Source organism: Lemur catta, chromosome 5 (assembly GCF_020740605.2).
Source record: "Lemur catta isolate mLemCat1 chromosome 5, mLemCat1.pri, whole genome shotgun sequence".
Classification (NCBI taxonomy): Eukaryota; Metazoa; Chordata; class Mammalia; order Primates; family Lemuridae; genus Lemur; species Lemur catta.
In genome coordinates this window covers 77,745,547-77,772,273 of record NC_059132.1, presented here as the reverse complement: position 1 = coordinate 77,772,273, position 26,727 = coordinate 77,745,547, and the positions used below count along the sequence as shown (strand labels likewise).

The 26,727-nt window shown below is 36.9% G+C and overlaps 1 protein-coding gene across 1 annotated transcript; it reads left to right on the top strand.

Moving 5' to 3' along the window:
- Nucleotides 1–24,875, top strand: CTSO (cathepsin O). Its single transcript, XM_045552165.1, has 8 exons — nt 1–129; nt 12,317–12,425; nt 13,027–13,166; nt 15,834–16,001; nt 17,743–17,864; nt 21,511–21,674; nt 22,261–22,353; nt 23,338–24,875. Exons 1-8 carry the CDS (start codon nt 19–21, stop codon nt 23,370–23,372), a joined length of 942 nt encoding a protein of 313 aa, XP_045408121.1. The 5' UTR covers nt 1–18; the 3' UTR covers nt 23,373–24,875.
- Nucleotides 24,876–26,727: the final 1,852 nt, after the last annotated feature.

Below are 26,727 nucleotides of genomic sequence, written 5' to 3'. Positions count from 1 at the left end.
GCGAGCTGGGGCGAGAGGATGGAGCTGCGGTGGCTGCTGTGGCTGCTGTGCTGCGGGGGCGCGGGCTCCGGCGCCACCTTCGCCCCGACCCGGCCGCGGAGCCGAGAGCGAGAGGCGGCCGCCTTCCGGGTATCGAGCGCGCGCCGCCCTGTGTCTGTGTCGTCCTCCCTCCCTCCTGTCCCGGGTCTCGGCTGGGGAAGAGAGGTCTCCGAGAGCTGACGGTCCTAGTGGTCCCCTAGCCCGCGGGGTTCTGCGATGCGTCTGGGGTTTCTGAGCTGCCTGTACGCAGCGAACTTCTCACTCTGTTCTCCCTGTGCCAGACTGTCGCTCTCTGCAATGCCTCTGCTAACCAAAAGCTTTGATTTTCCAGAGATTTGTCGCTGTGGATTTATATCATGCGTCCAAAGTAATCAGTAGATATGTCCAAAGTATTCTTTTTTTAAAAAAATTTCAGAATATTACAGGGGTGCAAACGTTTTGGTTACATGAATTGCTTTTGTACAGTCTAAGTTATAAGTGTGCCCATCCACGGGATAGCAGGCATTGTACCCGTTAGGTGTGAATTTATCCGTTCCCTCCGTCCCCGTCCCACAGGCTTGGTTTGAAAGGATTCTTGATGGGAAGAAGCACCCCCTTTAAAAAGTCCCCTTGGCCCTTCCTCCTGGTTTTTAAAGCTGTTCTATTTCACATTTATAACAACCAGAAATGGGGCGCAGCCTGTCGGCGGGAGAAACATTTTTCTTCCCTAGGGGGCGCGGGTAACCTCCTTCTGTGATCAGAGCTTTTTAACAAGAGCCTGCCTGCCCTTAGCAAGCTCAGAGACTCTTAATGGTGAATGATTTTCCTGAAATGGGGCTCCTTAAATTAATGCACCCAGTTAAAAGTTCTTTCTGACTTGGTGGTGACTGATTTAGAGAAAAGAGAAGCATTTAATTTCCTTTTCAGATTATTTGGGAAAGTCTTCGTCATAATGCTTAGATTTTACTCTAGCATTAAAACTCTGAAAACGACCAGTTAGCTTGGTATACATAGATTTTTCCTGAAACCAAAGAAACTGCAAGGGATACGGATTTAGAGTTTGCCTCATTGTGTTCTATATATCTGATACTATTTAACAAATTTTTAAAAAGTCATAAAAATGTTATTAGCATGATTTATTATAAAAGAAAATTCAGTTATTCTGATTAAAGAATAAGTCTGAATTTTAGTAGTATTGCTCATTGGAAGTGTATTTTTCTTCCTATTATGTTGGAATTCTCATGGGATTCTTTAGTTGTGCACTTTTCTACTCTTCTCTCTCCTCTGGGAAGTTCCAATGTTTAGGAAGTCCATCCTTAAGTCCATCCTTTTCTGATTCTGTCAGCTTTTATTTTTTTGCCCAAACCAAGATGTGTGTTTTTTAAATCTCCACTTTGTTACTGTTCAGTTCAGTTCTCACTTTTAAAAACCAGAGCCACTGGTCCACTCACTTGAGAACAAAGTTTCTGGTCACTGTTTTACCCCTGTCCTGAACTTTGTTGCATTTCCTGGTGAACCATACCCCTTGGGGGAAAATACTCTCATTTCTACTGATAATATATTCATTGGCCAGATAAACAAACACACTGCCATGCTCCTCAAAAATACCATCTTTAGGGATTGGAAGCTCAGGGGGATGAGAGTTATAAATATATTTTTAACATATATTAGCTATATAATTTATAAATGTATATGTATATATATAAAATTTCTATAGTGGCTCATAATTGGTCCTGTGAAGAGGCCAGACTCAGGAGATGAATGTCTAGAAAATACAAATCTGCTCAGGAGAAATAGAAGGATCCCGGTTGGAAGATGGGAAGTTGTATGTGCAGGAGGACAGAATTATGAAGAATGTTAGTACATTTAAAAAACCTTGGGCTAAGAAAGACTGAAAATGTTTGCAAAGGAATTGCGGCTAGTAGGAGTTTGCTTCATGAGGTGGATGCGCAGAAAGGAGAGCAGTTAGGCTTCAAAGTTGCTGGAAACTGTGGGGACTCAGCGCTTGGCTCCAGACAGTTCTTTGGACCTGGGGTAGAGAGCTGGACACGGCAAGATGAGAAAGGTCTTGCTGCCTTGGCAACCAGGAGCATGGGGAAGAATTCTCCTGCCCTTGCAGGATGATTGAAATATGTGATAACTAAATCTCAGTCTAACTCTAGAAAACTTTACCTTTACAAAATTACAGTAGTTTCCCCCTTGTCTGCAGTGTAGCTTTCCACGGTTCAGTTCCCCCTGGCAAAGTACAATAAGATATCTTGAAAGAAAAAGAAACAGAGAGAGAGAGAGAGAGAGAGAGAGAGATACCATATTCACATAACTTTTATTAAGTATATTATTATAATCTATTTTATTATTATTGTTAATATCTTACTGCACCTAATTTATAAATTAATTATCATAGGTATGTATGTATAGGAAGACATGTATATATAGAGTTTGGTACTAACCATGGTTTCAGGCATCCACTGGGGAATCTTGAAAGGTGTCCCCCACCCCCTGCAGATAAGGGGAGACTATTATATGTTAAATTATGATTGGTTGAGTTGAGACTCTCCACTGTTTACCTATCAGGTAAATTATGTACGGAATCTAAAAAATTCCTTTGCTCCATGATCAAGTAAAGTTAAAAAAAAAAAATAAAGTTTTAAAATTAAAATAGAGTAACAAAGCACTCTGTGTTGTGCTAGAGAGAACAAGAAAAGTTGATAAATACTTTGGACCAAGAGCTATAGTCTTTTGATCCTGGTATCTTATTAAGGGATAGCAAATAGGTGTCATCATGTTTGCAAACTGATTAATCAATAGTGGCTGCCAGAAACATGATGTTGAAAGTATTGAGGGGATTGCAGCTGGAGGCCCAGTCGGAGAAAGTGCCTGATTGATTAACGGTTTTCATGGCCACAGGTTTAGAGAATTGTGAAGGTTTTTGCAATCCCAGCCTTATGTATTTCTGTAAATTCTCCCAGGATATTCCTTAAATGAAAGTTAGGTGGCACCTATGACACTTTCCCACAAAGTATCATTACATTATTGCTCAGTGAAGACCAGATTTCTCCATAGTTTATTATGGGATGCTTTGCAGGATACGTGACAGGGGAAGGTAGGGGGAGCAGCCCTTCTCTCTGCCTTTCAGTTCTTTGGAGACTTCCCATGCTCAGGAAGCTCCTAACTGTTGCATGTAGCCTACTCTCCTTTGTGCCAAAACCTAAGTGTGCACTCATATTTACTGTTCATCATTATTTTGTGACAGACCATTTGGTATTCTTATCCTTTTGGGGGCCACAGACCCAATATTGGATCTAATAAAAGTTGTATGTCCTCACTTCAGAAGAATGTTTCTATACCAACACATGATTTTAACATAAGACTCCAGAAGTTTCACCTTAAGAACACTTGCCATAATGAGACAGGCTACATTTTTATAAATTATTTATACATTTAGGAATATTCTCTTATGTATAAGTAGATGATGATGGCATCTTTATAATGAGTGATCCTAACTAATGTGCCACAGATATGTCATTAGGTATTGTCATGATCATCCCCTGGATATCTGGATTATGTCCTCCAAATGAACTTTACCCAAGAATGCTTTAAAACTTATTTTCTACATAACATAAGCATAAGGAGGTGAATTTGATATTAGATGATGTTGTTCAGCAGACCTTTTCTGATGGTTCTTGCTTAAAGTATACATTGACTAAATGGAAATGCATCATAAACTTTAAATCTTAGACCAGAATTTATTCGTTGTCCGTCTTCCCATCCATTTATTTAATAGTTTATTTAATGTTTACTACATATAAGGAACTGATCTAGGTTTTCTGAGTGATACAGTGAAGAATAAGACATGCACTGTTGTCTAAAAAATTATAGTCTAATTAATGAATATTGTTATGTCTAAACATTTTATTACAATCCATTTCCTGGTAAACAAAAAGAAGAATGTAAAGACTTGTACACTCGAAAAATAGATTCCCTCAATCAATTCACAAAAGAATACCTATTTAATTCAATCTTTTTGTATACATATGCACACAAATACTAACTAAACATTTCTTATTATTTTACTTTGTATAGTAAATACGTATCTGCATTATTTTTGTACATATTTCAGTACATCATATCTAAAATGCTTTGTCTTAGAAACTTTTTGAAAGCAGGAATTTATAAAAGTATTTGCTATGAAAAGTTTTTGTTATTCTAATACAGGACTTCTCACCAGTGGCGCTCTTGACATTTCAGAATGGGTAATTATTCCTTGTGGGGGCCATTCTATGTATTGCAGGGTGATTGTCAGCGTGCTGGGCCTCCACACACCAGATGCGAGTAGCATCTCCCTACTATAATGATTCCCAGTATGGCAAATAAAGGACAAAATTATCCTCAGTTGGGAACCACTGATCTAACTAAGAATTAAAACTCCCAAGTCTTCAGAGAAATTCTTAACATTGCTCCAATATTGTATACAAATACTTTACCCTTTTTTGCTCATCCCTGGATTTAGTGCAACTTCCAGAAAGTAAAGCACTCCCAAGGAGAACATTTTAAATCCGTATGTAAACTTTATGATTTATCCTACACCAAACTTCAGAACCTGCAAATGAGGGCTGTTAGGAGAAAAGTGTTAAGTAACAGACCTGAAAGACAAGCAACGAGTTTAAGGTGCTGGGAAAAAAGTGATCCTACAAAGTACTTTATGCTTCTCTGGTAATGTCAATATAGAACTTACCCCATGGATGCAATGGGGTTCGTCACAAGGAAATGCACACATCATTGCATATCTTGATAAGTGCAAAATAAATCATCATTAATAGAAGAAAACCTAAATACCAATGGGGAAAAGATACCAAATTCTCACTGCCTTCTCAGCTAATGAAATAGATTTGAAGTCCCTTAAAATTTATATCCCTTATGCAGGTTTCCCATGGGCTGAATAATTACATCTCTCCACTAAATACTAACATCAGGCTTTAGTCTGAAAATATCAGTCCTTGATGCCCCCATGGCGGAAGAATGACCAGACATGCCAAATTAGACAAGCATGAAAATAAGGTTTATTGAGGAGAGAAGGGTAAGATTGTAGAGCAAGAGCTACATAAAGGTTTGCAGAGCATGATACATATGCCACAGATGACGACTAGACTCACTGTCACACCAAAGGGAAGAGCAAAAGGAAGGGCACAAAAAAGGACCTGGATATATGGTCTGCATCTTATTTTATAGTGCCTGGATTGGGACCTCCACAGTGGCTGAGACGTCAATCACCATGGGACAACTTTGACTGGACAGTTGGGAGTCACATGACCTGAGTCTTAACTATGCATGCAGGTTGTTCTAGGTCAATTTCCGGACTCTCTGGTACCTATGCTGCTTGGCTGTTGGGCTAGTGAGTCCTCTGCATTCTTTTGCAGCTGGCGTGCTAAGTTGTGATTGACAGATTTGTAGGGTATTCCCTCCTCCCCCGGTATGGCAGTCACTTGGGAGATTAGGATGGGGCAGGGACAAGATGGGGGCAACAGCACCCACTTGCGTCCCTAGGAGACCGAGAATCCCTCGCTATCTACCTAACACTAATAGTGTGACCTTAGGCAAATCATGTGTCTGAGCCTCAGTTTTTTCACCTGTGGAAAGGAGGTAATATTAGCGGTTACCTTATATAAGGCCAAATTAATTCATATAAAGCACTTAGAACAAATACTGGCATTCAATTTAACAATCTTTTCAACCCTATTTATTTAGTGTACTCAGAAGCTGAGAATTTTCTTTTTAGAGAACTGAAAAGCCCCAACAATTTGCTCTTATAGGATTCGCTTACTCCTTTAGGAACACTTGAGTACATGGAAGAAGAAACTGCATTATTTAATCTATTCTCACTTAGAGACAGTCTGTGAAAAAGATTTCAGGGATTTTTCTCTGCCAGGAGGTAGATTAAGGGCCACCAAATAGCTGAGAACCCTGCAAACCCCCTTCCATGGGTTTCTATCTCAGATCTTTTTAAAAATGACCATTTTATTCTCAATTTACCCTAAACGGAGCAACTTCTAATACTGTTGTTACCCATAATTGGAAAGTCAGGAGGGTAAAGATGCCTGAGAAAGAAGGAGGGGCTTTCTGATCCTATAAGAAAAATGTTGATTTCTGAAGAATTTTAAAACTCCAGACCAATCTCCTCATGAGACTGGTTCAGGTCTCTTATCATCAGAGTTATCTTTTGTCAGACTGAAACAATCCTCTCTGTTTCTTGTTTTGAGCAAACATTGTCTTTCCTTTCTGTTTATGGGTTGATAGGAACTGCAGAGCAGTCACGAATCCTTGCTAGGCCAGCCAAGCAGCAAATTAGAATATTGAAGAGACTGCGTAGGAAAATATTACGTGTAAATCATTGTTGGAATATGGATCATCGCAAGCACACGTTTGCACACCTGCTTGCACACCTGCTTGCACGCATGCACACAAGGGCAACTTTAAGAGATTCTAGCTCTTGGAAACATGGCTATTGGAAGTCATAATACAGACAGCTTTGGGATAGAGTCCTATAAGGATGAGGTCTTAAGGTATAATGTTGGTCAGAGAGATTTAGAATGCACAATATCTATTAATGTACAAGGGACATATTTTCCCTAGTTTTATAAGCATAGGATAATTTCCTCAAGTTTTTTGGCCCTAAGTCTCCTTGCGGGCAGGAATGTGGTATCTCCCCTTGTAGCTCATTCAATTAAACACATTTAATTCAAAACAAAACAAACAAAAAATAGGTGAAGGTAGTTACTTTTCACCAAGTCTATTCAAAAGTCTGTTCCAATTTATCAGCTCTGATTTTCTTCACGTAAGATCCATCTGATTTTCAAACTTCTGCATTTTCCAAAGCTATTGAGGAGAAGTTTCTTGTATATTCCTCAAAACTTTATATCTTACCTCAAATAAATGAAATTGAGGTTCAGGTCTTTCATTTTAATATCTTATATGGCTTTAGAGACAGTTACTGTAAAGTTGCTCGCTATTATACGCTCTATTGCCTTATGCTAGGAACATATGCTAGTCGATCCTTTCCCCACCAGAGGTTGTTGATATAATGAGCAGCAAGAGCCCAGTGCAGACTCACAGTGTGTGAGGCTTCCATGACATCTGCTTCAACAGCCAGAATCCAGGTAGACCAGAAAAGTCACTTAAAAGAACAGACAATTCAAGAAATGAAATATGGGGCTTTTTAAAATGTAAATGATGTGAAATCCCTATTAAATGACTTTGATATGTGTTCTTCTGTTGTAGCAAAAAGGAGAATAAATATTCTTGTCATACTGATAATATTATTTTATTATGAAAACAATAAATTGCTTTCAGTAGATAATTGGTCCTGATTTCTAATACCATGAGAAACACTCATTCCAAGTGAACCTGAAAACATGATCCTTGAATGGTGTTTTCTCCCATAACAGTACTAACGAGCCCCAACCCTGTTTAGCTATAGAGATCAGACAAGATCAGGCATGTTCAGAGTGGTATGGCCCTAGACAGAATGACATTTCCTATAATCCAAATGTTCTATGTTTAAAAGAAAAGAAAGAAAGAACATGAAAGTATTTTAATTGAGCATTTATTCTGCCAGCCACTGTAATATGTATTTTCCATACATTATCTTATTTAATCCTTACATTCTGCTAAGTCAGCATTATCCCATTACTCAATGAAGAAAATAATGCTCAGAGAGGTGGAGTATATAGCCAAAGATTGCACAGCAATGAGAAGACATTTCAATTTGTTGAACAGTTGAGAAACACTAGAGAACTCCATCCATTAAGTGTTTGGGGGTGTTTGTGTGTGTGGACGTGTAAAAGGATCATGCTTTGTTCAGAAACCTCCAGGCAATTGCTTTTAATGTTATTTGTGGTTTGCAGAGTCAAAAGAAGGGGGTAGGTATTAGTGGGAGAAAGAGGGCAAAGCAGAGTACTCTGGGGTTTAGAGTACTTTGCTCTTGGCAAGAAGTCAACAATTATAAATATTGAGTACCCTAACTTGGGCTGTGGAGAGCCATGAAATGACAGGAGTCATTGAACTGGAATGGCACAGAAAATTGACAAATGGTATTCTCTTAGAAGTCGGCCCCTGGTTGAAAAAGTGGAAGAAAACAGCATTTCCACAAGCTCTGCAAATACTGGTGCAGCTGATGTAAATCAAATAACAGTATAGAAAGTGACAGCAAATGGTGTCCGTGGAGAGAGAGATTTGTCTTTTCAGACACATGCGTAAGACCACAAATAAGTTACAGTTTGGAATCATCACTGAAAATTAGGGACATGAATATTTAACATAAATCAATATTTATTTATTTCTCTCATTATTAAGTTAGTGTCATTAAAATTACTTCACAGCCAGAATGACTAAACTTTGGATAATGAAATTACTTTCCTAAGGCAATGCAACAATTAAGTTAGGTACTTGGGAACTCACTGAGAAAGAAGTGATATATAAATTTGTTTACTTCTAAGCATTTTGGCTTTAGTTTGACATTTGATAACTCAAAATGGCAATATTTTTTTCTCATAGATTATAAAATGATCTAGTAAGATAAATTCGCGTTGGCTGTCCAACTAAATGGAGTGTCTAAATTACCATCTCCCCTCCTAGCCACCCATGTGTAAACACACACACACACACACGCACACACGCAAGTATAATATAATACTTGGAGTTACAGCGTTGCCAACACTCATGAGTCTAAAATATATTCCTGGAATTAGACATTCTTGGCCAAACAATTTCTACAATTTTAAAGATCTTGAAACAGTGTACCAGTTTACGGCTCATATCTGTGGGTGTATATGTGTGTGTACGTGTGGGGTATATTCCTGTTCCCCAATGATTTCATGAAGGATGAATCTTACTTTTATAAACAATATACAGATTTCACAGGCAAACATAAAATGCTATTGTTATGTCACTTAGCATCACTTTAATACTGAAATTTAATAAATTATGTATTAATAAATTATTTTTATATTTTCAATAAGATTAGTTGCTTATACTGATTTTTCTATCAGTATTTCATTTTCTTCTAAGTAATTGGAAAATCTCTTGAATAATAATATTGTTAACTTTAGTGGTAGGTAGTTTTCATAGGCATTGTTTACTTTTCAAATTAATTTATGGTTTTTGTAGTGCACTGAAAGCTTTTTATAATCAGCTCTATCAATTTTGACATTATTTTTCCTTTGATATCAAACTGTAAAACCCTTTTGCCCAACAGTCAGTTTCTTTTAAAAAAGTCTGTTAAGATTTCTATTGGAATCTCATTGAGTCTATAATCAGTTTGGGAAAATTGCTGTCATAGCAATATTGAGTCTTCCAAACTATGAACATGGTACAATTCACCATTAATTTAGTTTTTCTTTGTTATATTTTGTAGACTTCAGTCCAAGTCTTAAACAACTGTAGTTAAATTTAGTCATTTTTAAAATATTTGAAAATTCATTCAATTTTCATATTCATTAAAAATTTAAAAATTTTTGAATCTCATTTTCCAATAGTTTGCTGCCAGTGTAAAAAATACAATTAGCTTTTTATATTGATCTTGTTTGTACCTTACAATCTTGCTAAAAGTTATTCAGTAGTTCAAGTAGCATTTTTACAGATTCCTTTGCATTTTCTGCATGTTATCCTATTTTCTTCAAATACATATAGTTTTACTTCTTTCTTTAAAATGTGTTTCATTTATTACTCTTACCTTATTCAACAAAATAGGACTTGCAGCACACTTGTGAAATAAAAGCAGTGAGAGCAGACGTTCCTTCCATTTTCCTGTTAGGAGGAGGAAAGTAGTGAGCCCTTCATCACTATCATGTAGGTTTTGCCTAAATCTCCTCAATCAGGTTGAAGAAGTTTATTTTTATTCTCAGTCTTTGCTGAGAATTTTTATTAGCAAATGGTGTTGAATTTTGTCAAATACTTTTTATGCATCTGTTGAAAGTAGCATACGGTTTTCCTTACTCCTTTATCTCGTTAATATGATGTATTATGTGGATTGGTTTTCAAGTATTAAACCAATCCAGCATTTCTGAATAAACTTCACTTGGTCATGATGTATTGTCCTTTTATATATTTTTAGATTTGATTTGCTGATATTTTGTTAAGGATTTTGCAACTATAGTATATTTATGAGGGATATTGGTGTGAAGTTCTATTTTCTTGAGGTGTCTTTTTCTGGTTTAGGATAGTAATAACACTTGTCTTATTTAAGTTGCAAAGTGTTCCCTTCTTCTTTATTTTCTCAAAGGGTAAGATTGGTATTATTCCTTTCTTTATTGTACAGAGTTCACCAATGAAGCCACCTCGGCCTGGAATTTTCTTTTGGGTCAATTTTCAATTATGAATTTTAATGCCTTTAGTTGGTAAAGGGCTGCATAAGTTTTCTATTTCTCCTACTTTCAGCTTTGGTAATCTATACCTTTCAACGAGTTTGTCCATTTCGTACAGGTGGTCAACTTACTGGCATAAAGTTTTCAAAATATTACTTTTTTATGCTTGCAGCATCTATAATCATGATCCTTCTTTCATTTGTGATACTGATAATTTGTGTCTTCCCTTTATCTTCTTTTCTGTCTCTTTTTTTTTTTTCCCCCTAATCACAGGAGCAATGCCTGTGAGAGAATGGGGAGAGGGCCAGGTAGAGCTATCTGATTGCAGTGTAGCTCTGACCCTGAGGAAAGGAGAAGGGGAAGGAAGGTCGGAGGAAGAGGTCTATCCTGCCTCACAGTCCAAGGAAGGTTGGAAAGTTTGGCAAGGCCATTGGGGGAGTCATTAATCAAAATCAGCCTTCAGAGGAGTCCTGTGTCTCTCCTACATGCCCAGCCTTAGTGCTCAGTCATTAGCTAGGTGCAGCCTGTGGCAACTGTGGCTTCCCTTGGTATAACCATGGAAGTTCAAAGTCAGTGAGGCACATTCTTGTGGCTCCCATGTGCCCTTCTGTGCATCCTTAACGTCCTACATTCTCAATCCCTTCCTGACTACTCCAGCTCACAAAGATGGCCAATCAATGCTTATTGATTGAGTGAATCCTCTGAATTACTTAGCAGTTAACAGTTTCTGGCTTATATTTGACATTTGCCATATATAGAATTGCCTTATGTTTTAGTTCTGTTTTTATGTTTATATATCTAGATTATATTCAAAACACTGCTTCTTCAAGACTTTCTTTAAATGCCCTCAAAAACTTTATTAATTTATTAATTAGCAGTCCTTCTAGGCATGCTCAAAAGGAACAAATGAGATTATGGTAACTCCCAGCAATAATTTGCTTAAAAATAAACAGCTGAAAGCTAGTAAGGCCATGACATATACAAAGTATCATGTATCTATTTATTCAACAGCAAACAGTTATTGGGGATCTGTTGTGTGCCAGGCATGTGTTCGGAAGGTAACACTGAGATGAAAAAGACAGATAGGCCTGCCCTTATTTCGCTGGTAGATTTTTGAGACAGACACACAATAAATACATACGTACATAAACAAGTATGTAGAAGAGCTCGGTTGGAAACTTACCAAATGATAGTCCCCTGAAGTTTTATTTATCCTACATAATTGGTCAGTATTAGGAAATTGAAGCATGTTCATACAAAAGACAAGTCTAAGATAAATGATCACAAAATTCAAAGTTGAAGAATCTATAAATAATGGTCACATTTTCCCTCCTTATAGAAATACCAGGCTGACTTCCTGGAACATTTCCAGGATTGCATCTCCTTCACAATGCCTTTTTACCCTACATAAACTAGAGATATCTATAAAGCTTTAATAGAATTAGATTGATTTATTCATTTACTTACCCAGTCCTTTTTTCATGCTTCATTACTTAGTGATGGGAAACACAAAGATGATGAGGACACTTTCCATATTCATAATTATTTAATCACATGAGTGAATGTCTACAAGTGACAATTTGCCACTAGTGTCTAGTCATTATTTGCAATTTATTTTATTTTTTGACTGTGTCAACACTTTAACAACTACATACGTGATGCTCTCAACACGCTTGGTGAAGAGGAATTGTAAGTAGATAAGATATACTTTTCCAGGCCTCAAAAAAAAAAATGTCTGAAATTAGACAGTAGTTCAGTAGTTCTAATATACAATGTTTATAAATCTGGTATGGATATCTTACACAGCTTTACACTGTAATCTGTAGGAAATCATGCTTTGGCTTTTATACATGAAAAATATCTCCAAGTTAGTTAAACACAGATTACTTTGGAAAATTGACATGGTAGATATAAAATAGCTTTTCTTTTTTTTCTTTTAGGAAAGTCTTAATAGACATCGACACTTGAATTCTTTATTTCATAGTGAAAACTCCACTGCCTTTTATGGAATAAATCAGTTTTCTTATTTGTTTCCTGAAGAATTTAAAGGTATGGTCTGATGGTGATACTAGTTGATTTATCTCCTGATGTTAGTAACTTGTTTACTTAACGTTTGAGGAAGTGTTTAATTGCAAATCTAGTAAATTGAGTAATAGTTGACATTTATTAAATACGAAATAAGTGTTAAGCAGGTACCATGTGCTTACCATAATAAAAATAAATTCATGGTTCTATGCTAATTATTGCTTAAGAAATAAATACTTACGCATATTTTCATGTGGCTGTAAGGGACAATTGTCTTGTCACTTCTGCAGTTTTCTGTGCTATTTCTGTTTAAGATACTTGTGGTTCCATGGGTTATGATAGACAAATGATGCCAATTATACTCATTCTTATTACTGACCTAGTTCTATCAAACAAGTCATCTTTTGTGTGTGCTCCAGCCGTATTGTAGGAATGCCTCTCTTTTGTAGCTTTCAGCTGAAGCATTTCATGTTATATAAAATCCCATACAAAAAAAAAAAAATCCTAAAATGACAGGTCTACTAGAACTATTGTTTCTGTTTGAAAAATTCCTCCAAAAATAATCCCACGAGTCCCTCCCTATAATATAATATCGGTTGTCTTTTCATTTTGTGTTTTTACTCAGCCATTTATTTAAGAAGCAAACCTTCCAGGTTTCCCAGATACTCAGCAGGTGTACGAACGTCCATCTCCAACGTATCTGTGCCATTAAGATTTGACTGGAGGGACAAGCATGTTGTAACGCAAGTGAGGAACCAGCAGACGGTGAGTTTTAGATCTTTTTTCTTTTTTAATCATTTAAGCATTGGAAGGCACCTCTGAGATCAAGTTGAATTAAACTTGTAATAGAGCCCATCATTTCTATATGAAAATAACACCTCAATCATCCAAGAGTTACAATGAAAGGAGAATCTCTGGAGGAGTGAGAGGCAGATGTCAAAGCCCTGACTTTTATTCCTGAAGAGAAGCCTTCCTTGCTGTGTTCTCTCACTAACTGCCATTGCCACCAACACACTAACTCAGGGATTCTTGCCAGAGGCTGTATCCCAGACACCAAGCCTTCTGTAGAACAGCAGGTGGAAGGCTGGAGAAGGTAAACATGACCACTAAAGGCTTAAAAATAGTTTCGAAGGATAACAATACTAAAAAAGTAATGAAAATGAACACAAGTACTAACAGTGCTGCCAGATCTGCTGGGTTCTCAGGCCTCGTCTTGTGATCTCCGTCAGAAAGCCCTGCTCCCATCCTCCAAGGACAACACACCTTTTAGTCTGTGGTGCTTAAAAGTGTAATTGGTAATCAGTTCAGCTACAATGTGACATAGACATTCCTAAAAATCACCGTCTATGCAAAATTGTGCAAGCAAATGACAGGGATTATGGGATGGAAATGAGGTTAGGTCACAACACGTAAGAACTTAGTCAATGACATATTTTGTAAAAAGGTTGAAAACTGATAAACCTGGAAGCACAGTTTTATACATGTTAAATGATTAAGAAATACGTAAGTACTGCAGTAAATATAACAATTTACTTTGAGGAAGACCCAAAGTGTGCCTGCGGTCATGGGTGTTGGAAGAGCTGCAACTGTGTTATTCTGAAGTGGTGGAAGAAGGGTCCTCTGAAGTCAGAAGGGAAGTGGTAACATCAGATGTGGGAGGGTATGACTTATGCATGTAGTGAACCTGCCTAGCTGGTAGATGTTTGAGGAGTGTGTGCGTGCTTTGCTGTCATTCCCTGGCCATTTGCACCCCCACTGTTAGCCAGGAATGCCAGCCAACAGGAAAAGTCAGGCCCCTAAACACAGGAGGGTAATTTCCGTTTGTCTGCAGTTTGTATGCAGTGGAAAACCTGAACAGGTCATTCAGCCTTCCCTTGTATGGAAAGTGTTTTGGACCCAGCAGTTTCTTAGTGAATGCCTAGTTACAATGATCCTTTTTATTTCTCAGATTCTTTATTTATTATTGTGCATTAAACTTTACCACCAAATCATTTTTTTTATTATTGGATTCATAGCATGTGAAATAGACATAAATCCAATCCTTCCCAAAATTGTCTGCACATATTAAAGAGGAACTTTTAATTAATCATCTTTAATTAGAGGAATATACTGGACAGATATATATATATATATTTTTTTTTCCTTTTTCTTAGCAGGAATTGCCCTTGTGGCTTGAATAAAGCTAGCTATAAGTGTAGTGTCAGCAGTCTGTATTCACATTTGTCAAGGTTTGGTGACTCTGCCATGGAGTCACTTAGTAAATATTTTGCTATGCTATAGACACTGAAGATGTAGACCTAAAAAAGAGCATTTAAAGCCATAAAGTTGCTCAAAATCTCACTCCACAAAGACATCCAATTGTTCTTCGCTTTTTTTTTTTGTTTGTTTGTTTGTTTTGCCTAATTCTGCAGCACATGGTTTTCTGTCCAATTTCAAATCCTACTTTCTTCTCTACCTTTTCTGTGACTCCTTCTTTCTTTTACATGATCCCTAATTCCATTCCCTCTGTCTCCTCCCTTTCTTTCAGGACTAGCCCTTTTATTCTTTTGTTCAAGCTTATCAAATAAATGCAAGTTAATAGATCCACAATCAGCATGATTGGCAGGCGATGTTTGAGGAATGATTGATAGGAGTTTAAAGCATTAGGACATTTCATGTGCATCCACAATGTGCATACTTAATAGGTACATGCCGCCATCTTGATAGCCTGAAAAGTAATTCGTTCACCTCCTGTTTTCATCAACTAATGAGTACAACACACATCGTCCCCCACAGCCTCTCCTCACTGACTTCTACCCTTGGGATGGAGCTGCTACATCTCACAGAAACACAGGGTCCAGAGAGAAGCAAGGGGGATTAAAGTATGGGATGAGAGTCTGTACCCACTCTCCAGTAGAAAAGCCACTTACAAAGAGAAATCATATGTTCAGTGAACTGACCAGTGTTTTAAAATATCATCAGGACCAGCCCTGTGGCTATGCCTCTAATCCAAGCACTTTGGGAGGCCAAGGTAGGAGGATCACTTGAGCCCTGGAGTCTGAGGTTGCAGTGAGCTATGATGACATCACCACATTCCAGCCTGGGTGGCAGAGTGTGACTCTGTCTCAGTTAGTCCCAGTGTTTTCTCAGTCTCTCTAAAAGTTCACTTTGACCTTTCATTGTCTAATTTACAATAGCAATATTACTACTAATTTAACATTAATTGATAATTAAATGTTGATGCTCAAAAGAGACTTTTAGGCTTTTGGTTTTTTTTTTTTTTCTTTTTCTTTTTTCAATTTGCAATCTAGAGGATAGGCATATATATTTTATAGGTTTCCACATTCTGGAAACTTTACTTAATTTGATGACTTGTTGTATTTCGAGATATCAGTGAGTTGATTTAAGCACTATTTGGTAATACATACTACCCCCTTTTCTATTCGTAAACAGTGCGGGGGATGCTGGGCCTTCAGCGTGGTTGGTGCTGTGGAATCCGCTTGCGCCATAAAAGGGGAGCCTTTGGAAGACCTAAGCGTCCAGCAAGTCATTGACTGTTCGTATGACAATTACGGCTGCAGCGGAGGCTCTACTCTCAATGCTTTGAACTGGTTAAACAAGGTGACTAGTCTCTTAGCCTTTTAAAGTTCTTAATTTCCTATTTTGCTTGTTCACTGTGTGTTCGGAATTCAGACAGTTTACTCTCGTGTATTAAGTAATGTTTTCAAATTCAGAAATGTAGATGACCAAAGCTTAAAATAATTGATTAGAAGACTTAAAAATGACTTAAAAATTGCTTCCAGGCAAATTAACCATCAAGAAATCAAAGGGTGAAAAATCTTAGCTGAGATCTGGCTTCAGAAAAATATTTATGTTTACTTCTTAATGTTTCTTAATAGATAAATGCTTTTTTTTTCTGCAGACACATATCATGTAATTTCCCAGAAAGATGAGAGCATATGATTATTTATTTTCATAGAATATCTACATGTTAAGGCTAAAAGGGACGTTAGAGGCCAAGTAATGCCGTAGCTTTTTATATAGATGAAGAAATGAGACCTGGGAGATGAGAGATTGTTGCCAAGTCAGTATCTGAGCCAGAGCTGCACCTTCAGTCCCCTGCCTCCCACCGCATGGCTCTGGCTAGTAGACCAGTGTCCCGCGGTGCATTTAGGACTCTCTCTGACATTGCCCCAGATCCAACATCAACTTCATGAAACCTGCCAATGAGGGCACTATTTTGCTTTGTAGAAAGTCATCAAGCAGGAGTTCCCCGTACCCGAATGCCCTTCCGTTATCCATTCACTGTATTTCCAATCCCTGTATTCCAGAAACTGCTCTATGCACACTGTGGAAAACAGTGAATTGTGCGGCCCCTCCCTTTCGTAAGCCCAGCATTCAGAAAGGGAGGATTCCATACAGACAACTATAAAATATTTGACACATGCTAGATCAGTAGTCTTCAACATTTTTGGCACCCAGGACCAGGGAAGACAGTTTTTCCACGGACGGAGCCGGGAGGGGGATGGTTTCAGGATGATTCAAGTGCATTACATTTATTGTGCAGTCAAACCTCTCTGCTAATGATAATCTGTGTTTGCAGCCGTTTCCCAGTGCTAGCACCTCCTCAGCTCCACCTCAGATCATCAGGCATTAGGTTCTCATAAGGAGCACAACCTAGATCCCTCGCATGCACAGTTTACAGTAGGGGTCATGCTTCTGTAAGAATCTAATGCCACCCCGATCTGACAGGAGGCAGAGTTTATGCAGCGATGGGGAGCGACTGATGGGGAACAGCTGTAAATACAGACGAAGCTTCTGCTTGCTCAGTCTCTGCTCACCTCCTGCTGTGTAGCCTGGTTCCTAACAGGCCATGGACCAACCAGGTACCAGTCTGCAGCCCATTGGTCGGCTCAGTGGTTGGAGACCGCAGTGCTAGATGAATGGCATAAAGTGAAGTAATGGAGAGGATGCTCACCCTACCCATGGCCTGTGTATAAACCACCGGACCGGGTCTCAAAGACTTGTTAACACAGAGCCAGAAGCCCTGGAAGGAAAGTGCGCTGCCCTGTTGTATCCTCAGGGGAAAGATGACGAGACTTTATTATTAGATCAATGGAGGTCAAGGAAAAGAAGATATAAGAACACAGAAGTAAAAGAGAAAGAAAGATATTGACACTAATTGTTTAGGACATCCAGAACAAGCACCTAAAGATTTAATTTACACTATTAAGAACCCAGAGTATATCCACATGATAAAGGTGTAGTGAAATTGAACCTATTTTGACACGTTGAAGTAAGTTCTGTTTGATTTTTAAAACAACTGACACAGTGAACATTTTGGGTAATTATTTTCTTTTAGACGCAGGTAAAACTGGTGAAAGATTCAGAATACCCTTTTAAAGCACAAAACGGTCTGTGTCATTACTTTTCTGGTTCACATTTTGGATTTTCGATCAAAGATTATTATGCATATGACTTCAGGTAAGTGTCTTATTCTATTGTGTTTTTCTCTATATATTTTTAATTTATGACCTAGTAACTATTCAGAGTTAATAACTTGATTGAAGACATGCATCACTGTGTACTCTAATTGTTTTAAACCTTACTTTTTACTAAAGAGACTAACTGGTGATCACAATGGAGTTTTATAAATGTTGTTTCTCAATCTACTTATTTTCCTATGAGTCATTAGTTTGGAAACAATAAATTTCAATCCAGTTTACAGAATAATGTATACTCCCTTCCTCTTACCAAATTTAGGTGTTATGATACCACTTGCATATTTCCGTCTTAATGTTGAGTCAATCCAAAATTGCTTGTTATAGACTTTCCAGCTAATACCAAGCAGGCTACATATCAAGAAGCATTTTTTCAACACCTTCTATGTTCCTCACATTTTTCAAAACATCAGCCATAAGAAAAACATAAACCAAAACTTTCAGATTAGAAATAAGAGAGAGTGTACGACTGCAGATAAATTATATAGCACATGCTGTAAGCACAGGGATAGATAAAGATAGGATGAGGAAAAGGATTGTGTTGGAATTGAAGGACAGGATAACTGTGTCTAGATTCAGGGAGAAACATCTGTTAAAAATGCTTTAAAAACACATGAAAAACACAAACCCAACTAGAGAATCATTATGATCCTTTGATATAGTGAAAAATAGGTACTCAGGGATGAAAAAAAGAAAACAGAGGAAAACTCAACTAACTCCTGGTTTCATTAAAAAAAAAATATATATATATATAGAGATAGATAGATAGATAATGGGGATTTTTTACAGTCTTTTGAAACAGAGAAAACAGAGAAGCTAAACTAAATTAGGATAAAGTAAAAATGCCCTGTGACTTACTGATGCTAAATATAAAAGAATCCCTTGATCCAGATGGTATCTACCCATGGGATCTGCAGGAAATCAAGGGTAAAATTGCATCCTTGAACAAAATGTAACCGCTTTAAATGAGCCTGGCAGAGGACTGGCATATTGTCAACACAGCTTCCGCCTGCAACAAGGGCCCTCGGGGTGACCCTAGGAACTATACACCAGAGAGCCTTAATTCCACAGCTGGCAGGCTACATGGGATTTATAATAAAATGTGCAGGGTCACTGAGTACATTCGTTAACATCTCCTTTGGGGGAGTAGGTAATGTGCTTTCTAAAATGAGAAAGTGTGCTTCTATAAGCATCAGTTTCTTGAGAGTATGATGGAAGAGTGTACACAAGAAGAAACTGGATTTTCAAAATATCATTAAAAGGGATTCATGGACTCTCTTGTTATGGATAGGAAATTGAAAAAAAGATTAGGAAGAAGCAAAAGAATAATAGGCATTAGTTTGAATTAGGAGAGGAGAGAGGAAGCTGATTATATTGTACTACAAGGAGATATTTCTTTGATTCATTCATTCATTCAAATCGGTTCAGGGGATTTGGCAGTGAACAAAACAGACAAAACTCATGGACTATATTTTAGTGATTGAGACAGGCAATAAACAAAACAAAAAAAAATATGTATGGCATGTTAGATGTAATAATTTTTAAAGAGAACAAAATAAAACAGCATGAGGAAGAGGAAAGATCAGGGGCAGTGGGGAGGGAGTATACAGTTTCAGAAAGGGTTCCCAGGCAGGGCCGCACCGAGAAGGTGATATTGAAGTGAAGACTTGAAGAAGTGAGAGAACTTAGCCACGCAGATATCTGGGGGACACTTCCAAGCAGAGGAAACTATAAATGCAAAGGTCCTGAGGCAGAAACAATTGGAACATTTGTCTGCTGGTTATGTCCATGGATTGCCATCCTATTTCTTATTTTCCAATATCTTTGCTATCTTTGCTTCAGCTCCAGCTCAAAGCAGGGATTATTACTAAATTGTTTCTTTGATCCTACAATGTTACTTACACTTTACAGTCTAAAAAATATTTCTCCTTGATCTTTCTGCTTCTCTCTCATTCCTCTAACTGGATCTTAGATGCAATGTATTTACAGGAATCCTTTTGTTATCTTTAATGGATGGAGAGAGCTGTGTTCCAGTTAATACAGAGACTATCATATATATCATATTTAAATTACAAAATATTCAGAGAATTTAATACAATAAAATATACTTTATATACACTAAATCCTGTGCTTAACAAAATTAATTATTAGATGACTTAGAAATGAGGGGAGGAAAAATGCTTGTTGTAAACTTAGGGTATAATGTATGTGCTAGACATGCTATGTAATTTATATCTTGCAAAATTACTTTGGATAATTTTATCTTCATATTGATTTTGCATGGTAGGTGGCATGACTGCAGTGTCCAGCTGGAATTTGAACCCAGGTGTGAGAAAACTCAAAACCTATCAAGATGCCTTTTAAAAATTCTATAATTTTGCCTGTCTTAGGGTAATCTTGGTGAATACTGATCATTATTATAGCAGCAGGAATTAGAAATGTCTGCTTATTGATCTCCAAAATACAGATTTTCACATTAATGGGTAACATGAATAAGTGTATAAAATAAGTTTATAGCTTCTATTTCTATAAATTCCATTGTTAACGGATTCAATTTTTTGCTTATGTGTGAACAAAATATTTCCTTGCTAGAAACTAGTCTCCAGCTGGGCATCATGAGGGATTATTTACTCTTTGCAGCCACCAATCCACCCACTGCTTGCTGTAGCAATAAACCACCAAGTGCTATCTTAATGGCTTGAACTATCAGTAACTTGGTTTCAGTGTCTTTCAACCACAAAGCTGACCTTTGAAAAATGTAAATAATGGTTTTATCATATACTTTTAAGATCGATGAAGGACAAATGTTGTGTAACATAAGACTTTATTGGTAGATGTCCATGTGTGAAAACAGTAACTGTGTATTTTGCAGACTTTACAATCTAGCACCTACTTCTCCTTCCATCTTAACATTTCTTCTTTTTGTACATTTTTTTCAACATTTTTTCTTGTATAATTATATTAGCTACTTTTGGTTAAGCCTTCCCTATAATTTCTATATTTGACATTCACTATCGTAAGTTGATTAGTCTCTTGATTCACACTATGTGGCAGAGATGACAAGAGATATCCAAATATCTAGTCTTCCCCCTTTTCTTATTAAAAGAATCTTTATATTGTAACTGGGTACTTTTCTAGCTAGCTACAAAATTCATTCTCCATCTTCCTTTAAGCCAGACTCAGCCATATAACTGAGCTCTGGTCAATGAGATCCATGCAGATACATGGATGTCTTATTTCCGGGAATTCTCCTCAACAGAGATGTACCACTTCTTCTCCTTTCTACTTCCTGATGTCTGAAATATGTGTTAAGTGGCTGGAGCCCCAGCAGCCTTCTTGGAGCATGAACAGACCTTGAGAATGGAAACTTCACAAAGCAGAACAGTGATATGGAAAACTCCTGGGTTCCTGATATCCCAGAGCCCATAGTAGTTGTAGATTGCCAATCTCCCAGACTTCATTTAGCCTCCATTATTTCTGTCTTTTGTAGTTACAACCACCAAACCTACTCATAACCGAACACAGATTAAATAGATCATTTTTATTTTTTCCTTAAAAACTAAGCTTTTTAACCAAATATTTCCTTCTTCCTTTTCTTTCTTTCTTTTTTTTTTTTTTTTTTTTGGTAGTGAGCAAGAAGATGAAATGGCAAAAGCACTTCTTAACTTTGGCCCTTTGGTAGTCATAGTAGATGCAGTAAGCTGGCAAGATTATCTGGGAGGCATAATACAGCATCATTGCTCTAGTAGAGAAGCAAACCATGCAGTTCTCATAACTGGGTTTGATAAAACAGGTAAGTACTGATAAGATCCAATTGATTGTTTTCCTGCTTGGACTCTGAAAGCCAAATGATTCACCATCCTGTAGAATGTTGAAATTTGGTTTTGCTATGTCCAAGTCCCCATAAGACCTTCACAACTACTCAATAATCTTACAGGTGTAAATACCCTCTCAGGTTCCTCCTATCAGTTTTTTGATGGATACCTTTTTAAAATGATGATAATTTTTGGTTTAAATAATGTGCATTCTCCATCTGGAATATTTAGTATAATTGTTGGGAAGAGAGAGGTACTTAGTATTTTATCACACATATCTAACAATTCTTTTTTCTTTTTCTTTCCTCAATTCCTTGGAGATGCATGTGTGTTTTCATTTCTTGTAGTCCCTGTGTTAAGTGAAATGAACTCAAACATATTTCTACTGATTGGGGTGTGATACTAAGCACAGCTCAGGTTTACTTTATTTAAGTTAGCATTACATGACATTTGTAATATTTCTCTCAAAGCTAATATACTTATCTATAATCCAACTTTAAATAAACTCATGAATTCATAACGAACATGAGTTATCAGGGTTTGTTACTACTTTATGTTTTGTAGGAAGTACTCCATATTGGATTGTGCGGAATTCATGGGGAAGTTCATGGGGAGTGGATGGCTATGCTCATGTGAAAATGGGGAGTAATATTTGTGGTGAGTCATGAATTTGTGTTTAAAACTTCAAGCTAAATATCAATGAATATTTTTGAATATATTAAAGATGCAAACCTATCCAGTTTATAGTACAATTCCAATGTACTCAGATCATTTTTGCAGTAATAATTTTTCTGTCCTTTAACCAAATGAAAAAATAAAAGACTGTTTTAAAAGACCCACTAATGAACATACTCACATTTAAAAAGGAAGGATTGTAGCAAAAATATTAATATATATGTTACATATATATATCAAAATTGAGATAATGTTTTCTCTCTCCCTATTTATTAATGCTTTCCCAATCTGAGTCTCTAAGGGCCTGATTGGTATTAATTACACAGGGATACAAATTCTTCCTGAAAGTGAGCATTTCCTGTAAGATATTAATACATACCTAACGATGGTCATATTACTCCTATAAACAATAGTATAAGGCAGATAGTTTTCCCTAGTGCCAAGAGATTTCAAAGATGTGGTTAATTACAATGAAATCGAGTCTTCAGATGGGCTATTTATTGTTTTCGCCGTGATGTTCCGATCTATGTTCTTGTATGTTAAGATTGCATTATGATTTATTGAAATTGTACTCAAGTTCAAATCTTAGAGTTTGAATTATGAAATTGTATTTAAAATAATCTTATAAGTTACTTTGCCTCTAATAAATATATATTAGTGCAATACAGATTTCAGATACATTCACCTATTTAGTTAACAAGTAGTTTTTGTTGTGAGTTTTTTTTTAATTTTTTTAATTTCTAGAACAAAAATATTTGGCATATTTCTAATATGCCAAATATTTTTCTAATGTCTGCTTTTGATGATGCCAAGTTTACAATGACATGTAGTGATAACTATTACATTATTTTCTTAGTAGATACTCTTTCTGAACCCAAATGAAAAATAAGTTTTCATTTGTTATTTAAAAGGCATCTAAAGAGGAAATAGACTAGTACTAATAATTTCTTTTTTATTTTTCCTTAGGTATTGCAGATTCGGTTTCTGCTATATTTGTGTGACATGTTAGGCAGATGAAGAAACAACTACAAAAATGAAGATTTTCATAATACAATGTAACATAGTACTTCATTTTAAGTCTTATTCAACTTCAGGCTGCAGCAACTACCTACAAAAGATTCTAGGGCCCAGGAGTATTTAAACTAAGTTGTAGAATATTCCCTTCTTATAGAGAGATGGACAACCAAAGTCTGTTGGAAGAATTTCAACTTCGCAGCCTGCAAGGAAATCTGTGGAGCTTCCACCCTGGGAGGAAGGTCAAATTAGGAGATATTTTAGGTCCCTCTAACTTGAAGACTCTATTCTTCATTTTTGTTTCCTTATTATTTGTTTGTTTGTTTATTTGTTTTTAATGAGATTCTTCACATGGGATCAAAGAGGTGTTAAGAATTTATTTTCTTTTCTGGGATATAATCACTAGCCTTAAATTACCCCTCTATACAGGAATGGCCAACCTGAAACTATGTGTGTCTCACACAATTATATTAGCAGCCCTCTGAGATGGAATATCAGGATCTGAAACACCAAGAGCTTCACCACAACAAATAGTGCTTACCTTGAACAGTGAAGCGGCCATGTAGAAGGAAACAAAGGGAAATCCCTTCTTAAAAGAAACAGTTAAACTGATAGAAACTAAATGACCAATATGGCAACCATGTGTTCAGAACTCTCTACTAGCATTCACAAGAGACAAGTTGTTTGGAAATTTTCATTGCTGATAGAAATCCAATAGATTTTATTTCTTACTTTTTTTCCCCTGTCTTACAGAGCAAAGTATTATGCCACATTTTCTCATCCTCTTTCTCTTACTCTTAACCAAGTTTTCCTAGTGGTTTGGCTTCCCTGACCAAAGAATTAATTCTCATTTTTACTTTCTTGTTCTATTTTCTAACCACTTCCTGGGCTCCCTTCATCTCTATGCCTTTATCAACATCTGGCTCTCACTTCCTTCTTCCTCCGGTGATTTGTCAGCAACACTTTTTTCAAAGTCCCATCTCTTAACCTGGGGGGATCAGCCAAAATGTGAGCTCCCCAGACTCTGCATCCCAGTTTTCTGCTTGGTTTTCCGGGTCTTCAGTCCCAACTGCTTCTTTGTGCACCCCTTTTTGCTTTCGATTGGCTCTTAGTCATGCTGCCTGTGATCTCTTGCGTCTTTAATTGTGTGAGTGATTTTGGGTGCTGTGCCACGATTGCAGTTCTGATTAACTTGCATCCACAGCAGGGATCAATAATCCTGTGCATAGAGAGGGGAGCTATGTTCTGCTGATACCCTGCAACCGTGAACAAAGCCACTTCTCGTGTAAGCAGTGGAAGAACCCTACAACCAAAGAGTTGATCTTCTGATTGAGTATAAGCACAACCGTATTAAATGAGTTACTACAAGAACATCATTTCAAGTACTATGTATATAAATACTACTTCTCTAAAATTTGTCATTATTTTCTAATGTAGAAGATATGAACAAAAATAAAACTTCATAGGCAGCAGAAACTACTAAAAAAAATTCAAGGACATCTCATTTTTTCTCTGATTTTTGCCCTTTATCCTTCCCCTTTATTAGAAAAACAAAATCAAAGACAAAATACCGTATTTATTTTTGTACACCAGCCAGAACCAATCTCAAAAGAATGTGTGTTGACTCAGGTTTAGAGATATTCCAGGAAGACAAATATTGACATTTTTGTTCTAGTTTGTGTTGTTACTGTACTGACTTTCTATATGATATAAATGCTTTTCTAATACTCTTTTTCAAAGGCTAAAGGATTTTTAACATCTCAAAATGATTAATACCTCTCAGCTGTTCTGGATTTTGATGACTTTATAATAAAACAACCTATATTTGACTTTGGTTTAAAAAGAACGTGTTCTTAAGTGTGTGGCCTCCGTTTTGTCAACACAGTATTAATGTGCTTTGCATTCACACAGACTTTTCTCAGCTCCAAATCCATATATCCAATTTTTGGTTTTCCCCACAGACACTTTAACCTCAATGTCTCTAAAACTCCATTCATCATCCCCCCGGCACCCCACCCAAAAAAGCTTCCTTCACCTCCTAGAGCCTCTATTTTGATTAAGAACATCAATATTATATAATCACCCAATCAATAAAATCAAGAGAAATCCTAGATATTTAATCAGGCCAGCTACACCTTGGTGAGCCATCGCCCTGTCACTTACCTCCTATTTCTACTGTCCTTTCTTAGCTGCATGTTCCTTAGTATCTATTTCTACTGTTCAGCCATCTACTCACTAAACGCCATGTCCTTCATCCAGGAGTCCTCAAAGTTTAGTCCCCAGGCCAGAAGCCAGGTGATTCTGATGGATGTTATTATAATCCATCTACTATATTTTCCTGGATTTACATTTCTCAAAGACATCATCATGTCATTCTTCTGTTTTAAAACATGCAGGGGCTCCCCAAAACCTGTAAGATAACATGCAAGCTTTTTAAAGTGAGCTTTTATGAAGTAGCCCCTCTCCACCTTCTCAACCACAATTGCAGCTGTGCTGCGCAGACATATGCTCTGCTCCAGCCATAACAAACTACTTGAAGTCAGCTCAATGCAATCTTCACATAATAATTATGAGTCATAATGAAAGTCATCAACATGTTCCTGGATGTGGTTTCACAGGGATCTCGAAGTGAATGCTAAATTAGCCAGCCTTAAGGTGATTTTCTGACCCTTTAAGAATTACAATTTAACATGGAGCATCAGCACTGCAAATGTGAATGGAGCAAGGGTGGGAACTGGCATTACAAATCGTTTTGATATTTATATTAAGAATTACTGATGTATCCTTTGAAAAAACTCTTGCAACTATATAGCTTAGTCACTCCAGTAAATATAGATAAAGAACTAAATCCAATCACATAGTCTATTAAAAGAATGGTAAACCTTTGACAAGTAGCATTTGCTCCAATATTCCAAGGTATTTTGGTGACAGAACATCTATTAATATTAACATTTTTCTCATGAGAAAAAATAAAGATTATAAAGTAAGTTCTTCTATCTTCATATAGATAAGAAACTGGGCTTCAACCGGTGTTTGTAACAAAGTAGACAGTAAATGGCAGAGCCAGAATTTACTCTCAAGCTTGCTGATTTCACAGCTAGTGCCTTTAGCCACCATGAAATTTGCCTCTGTATCTTTTCAGCATAAGCATTGTTGGATACTATGTATACACACACACACACACACACACACACACACACACAGGTATGTCATGGAGGCAAGAGCAATTATATGTAATTTAGAGACAAAGTAGATGATATGATCCTTATAAGAAAAAACTTGTAATTGAAACCAAAAAATAGTTCGATTTTATCAAACATTTGCCACTTGCTAGCAGCAATT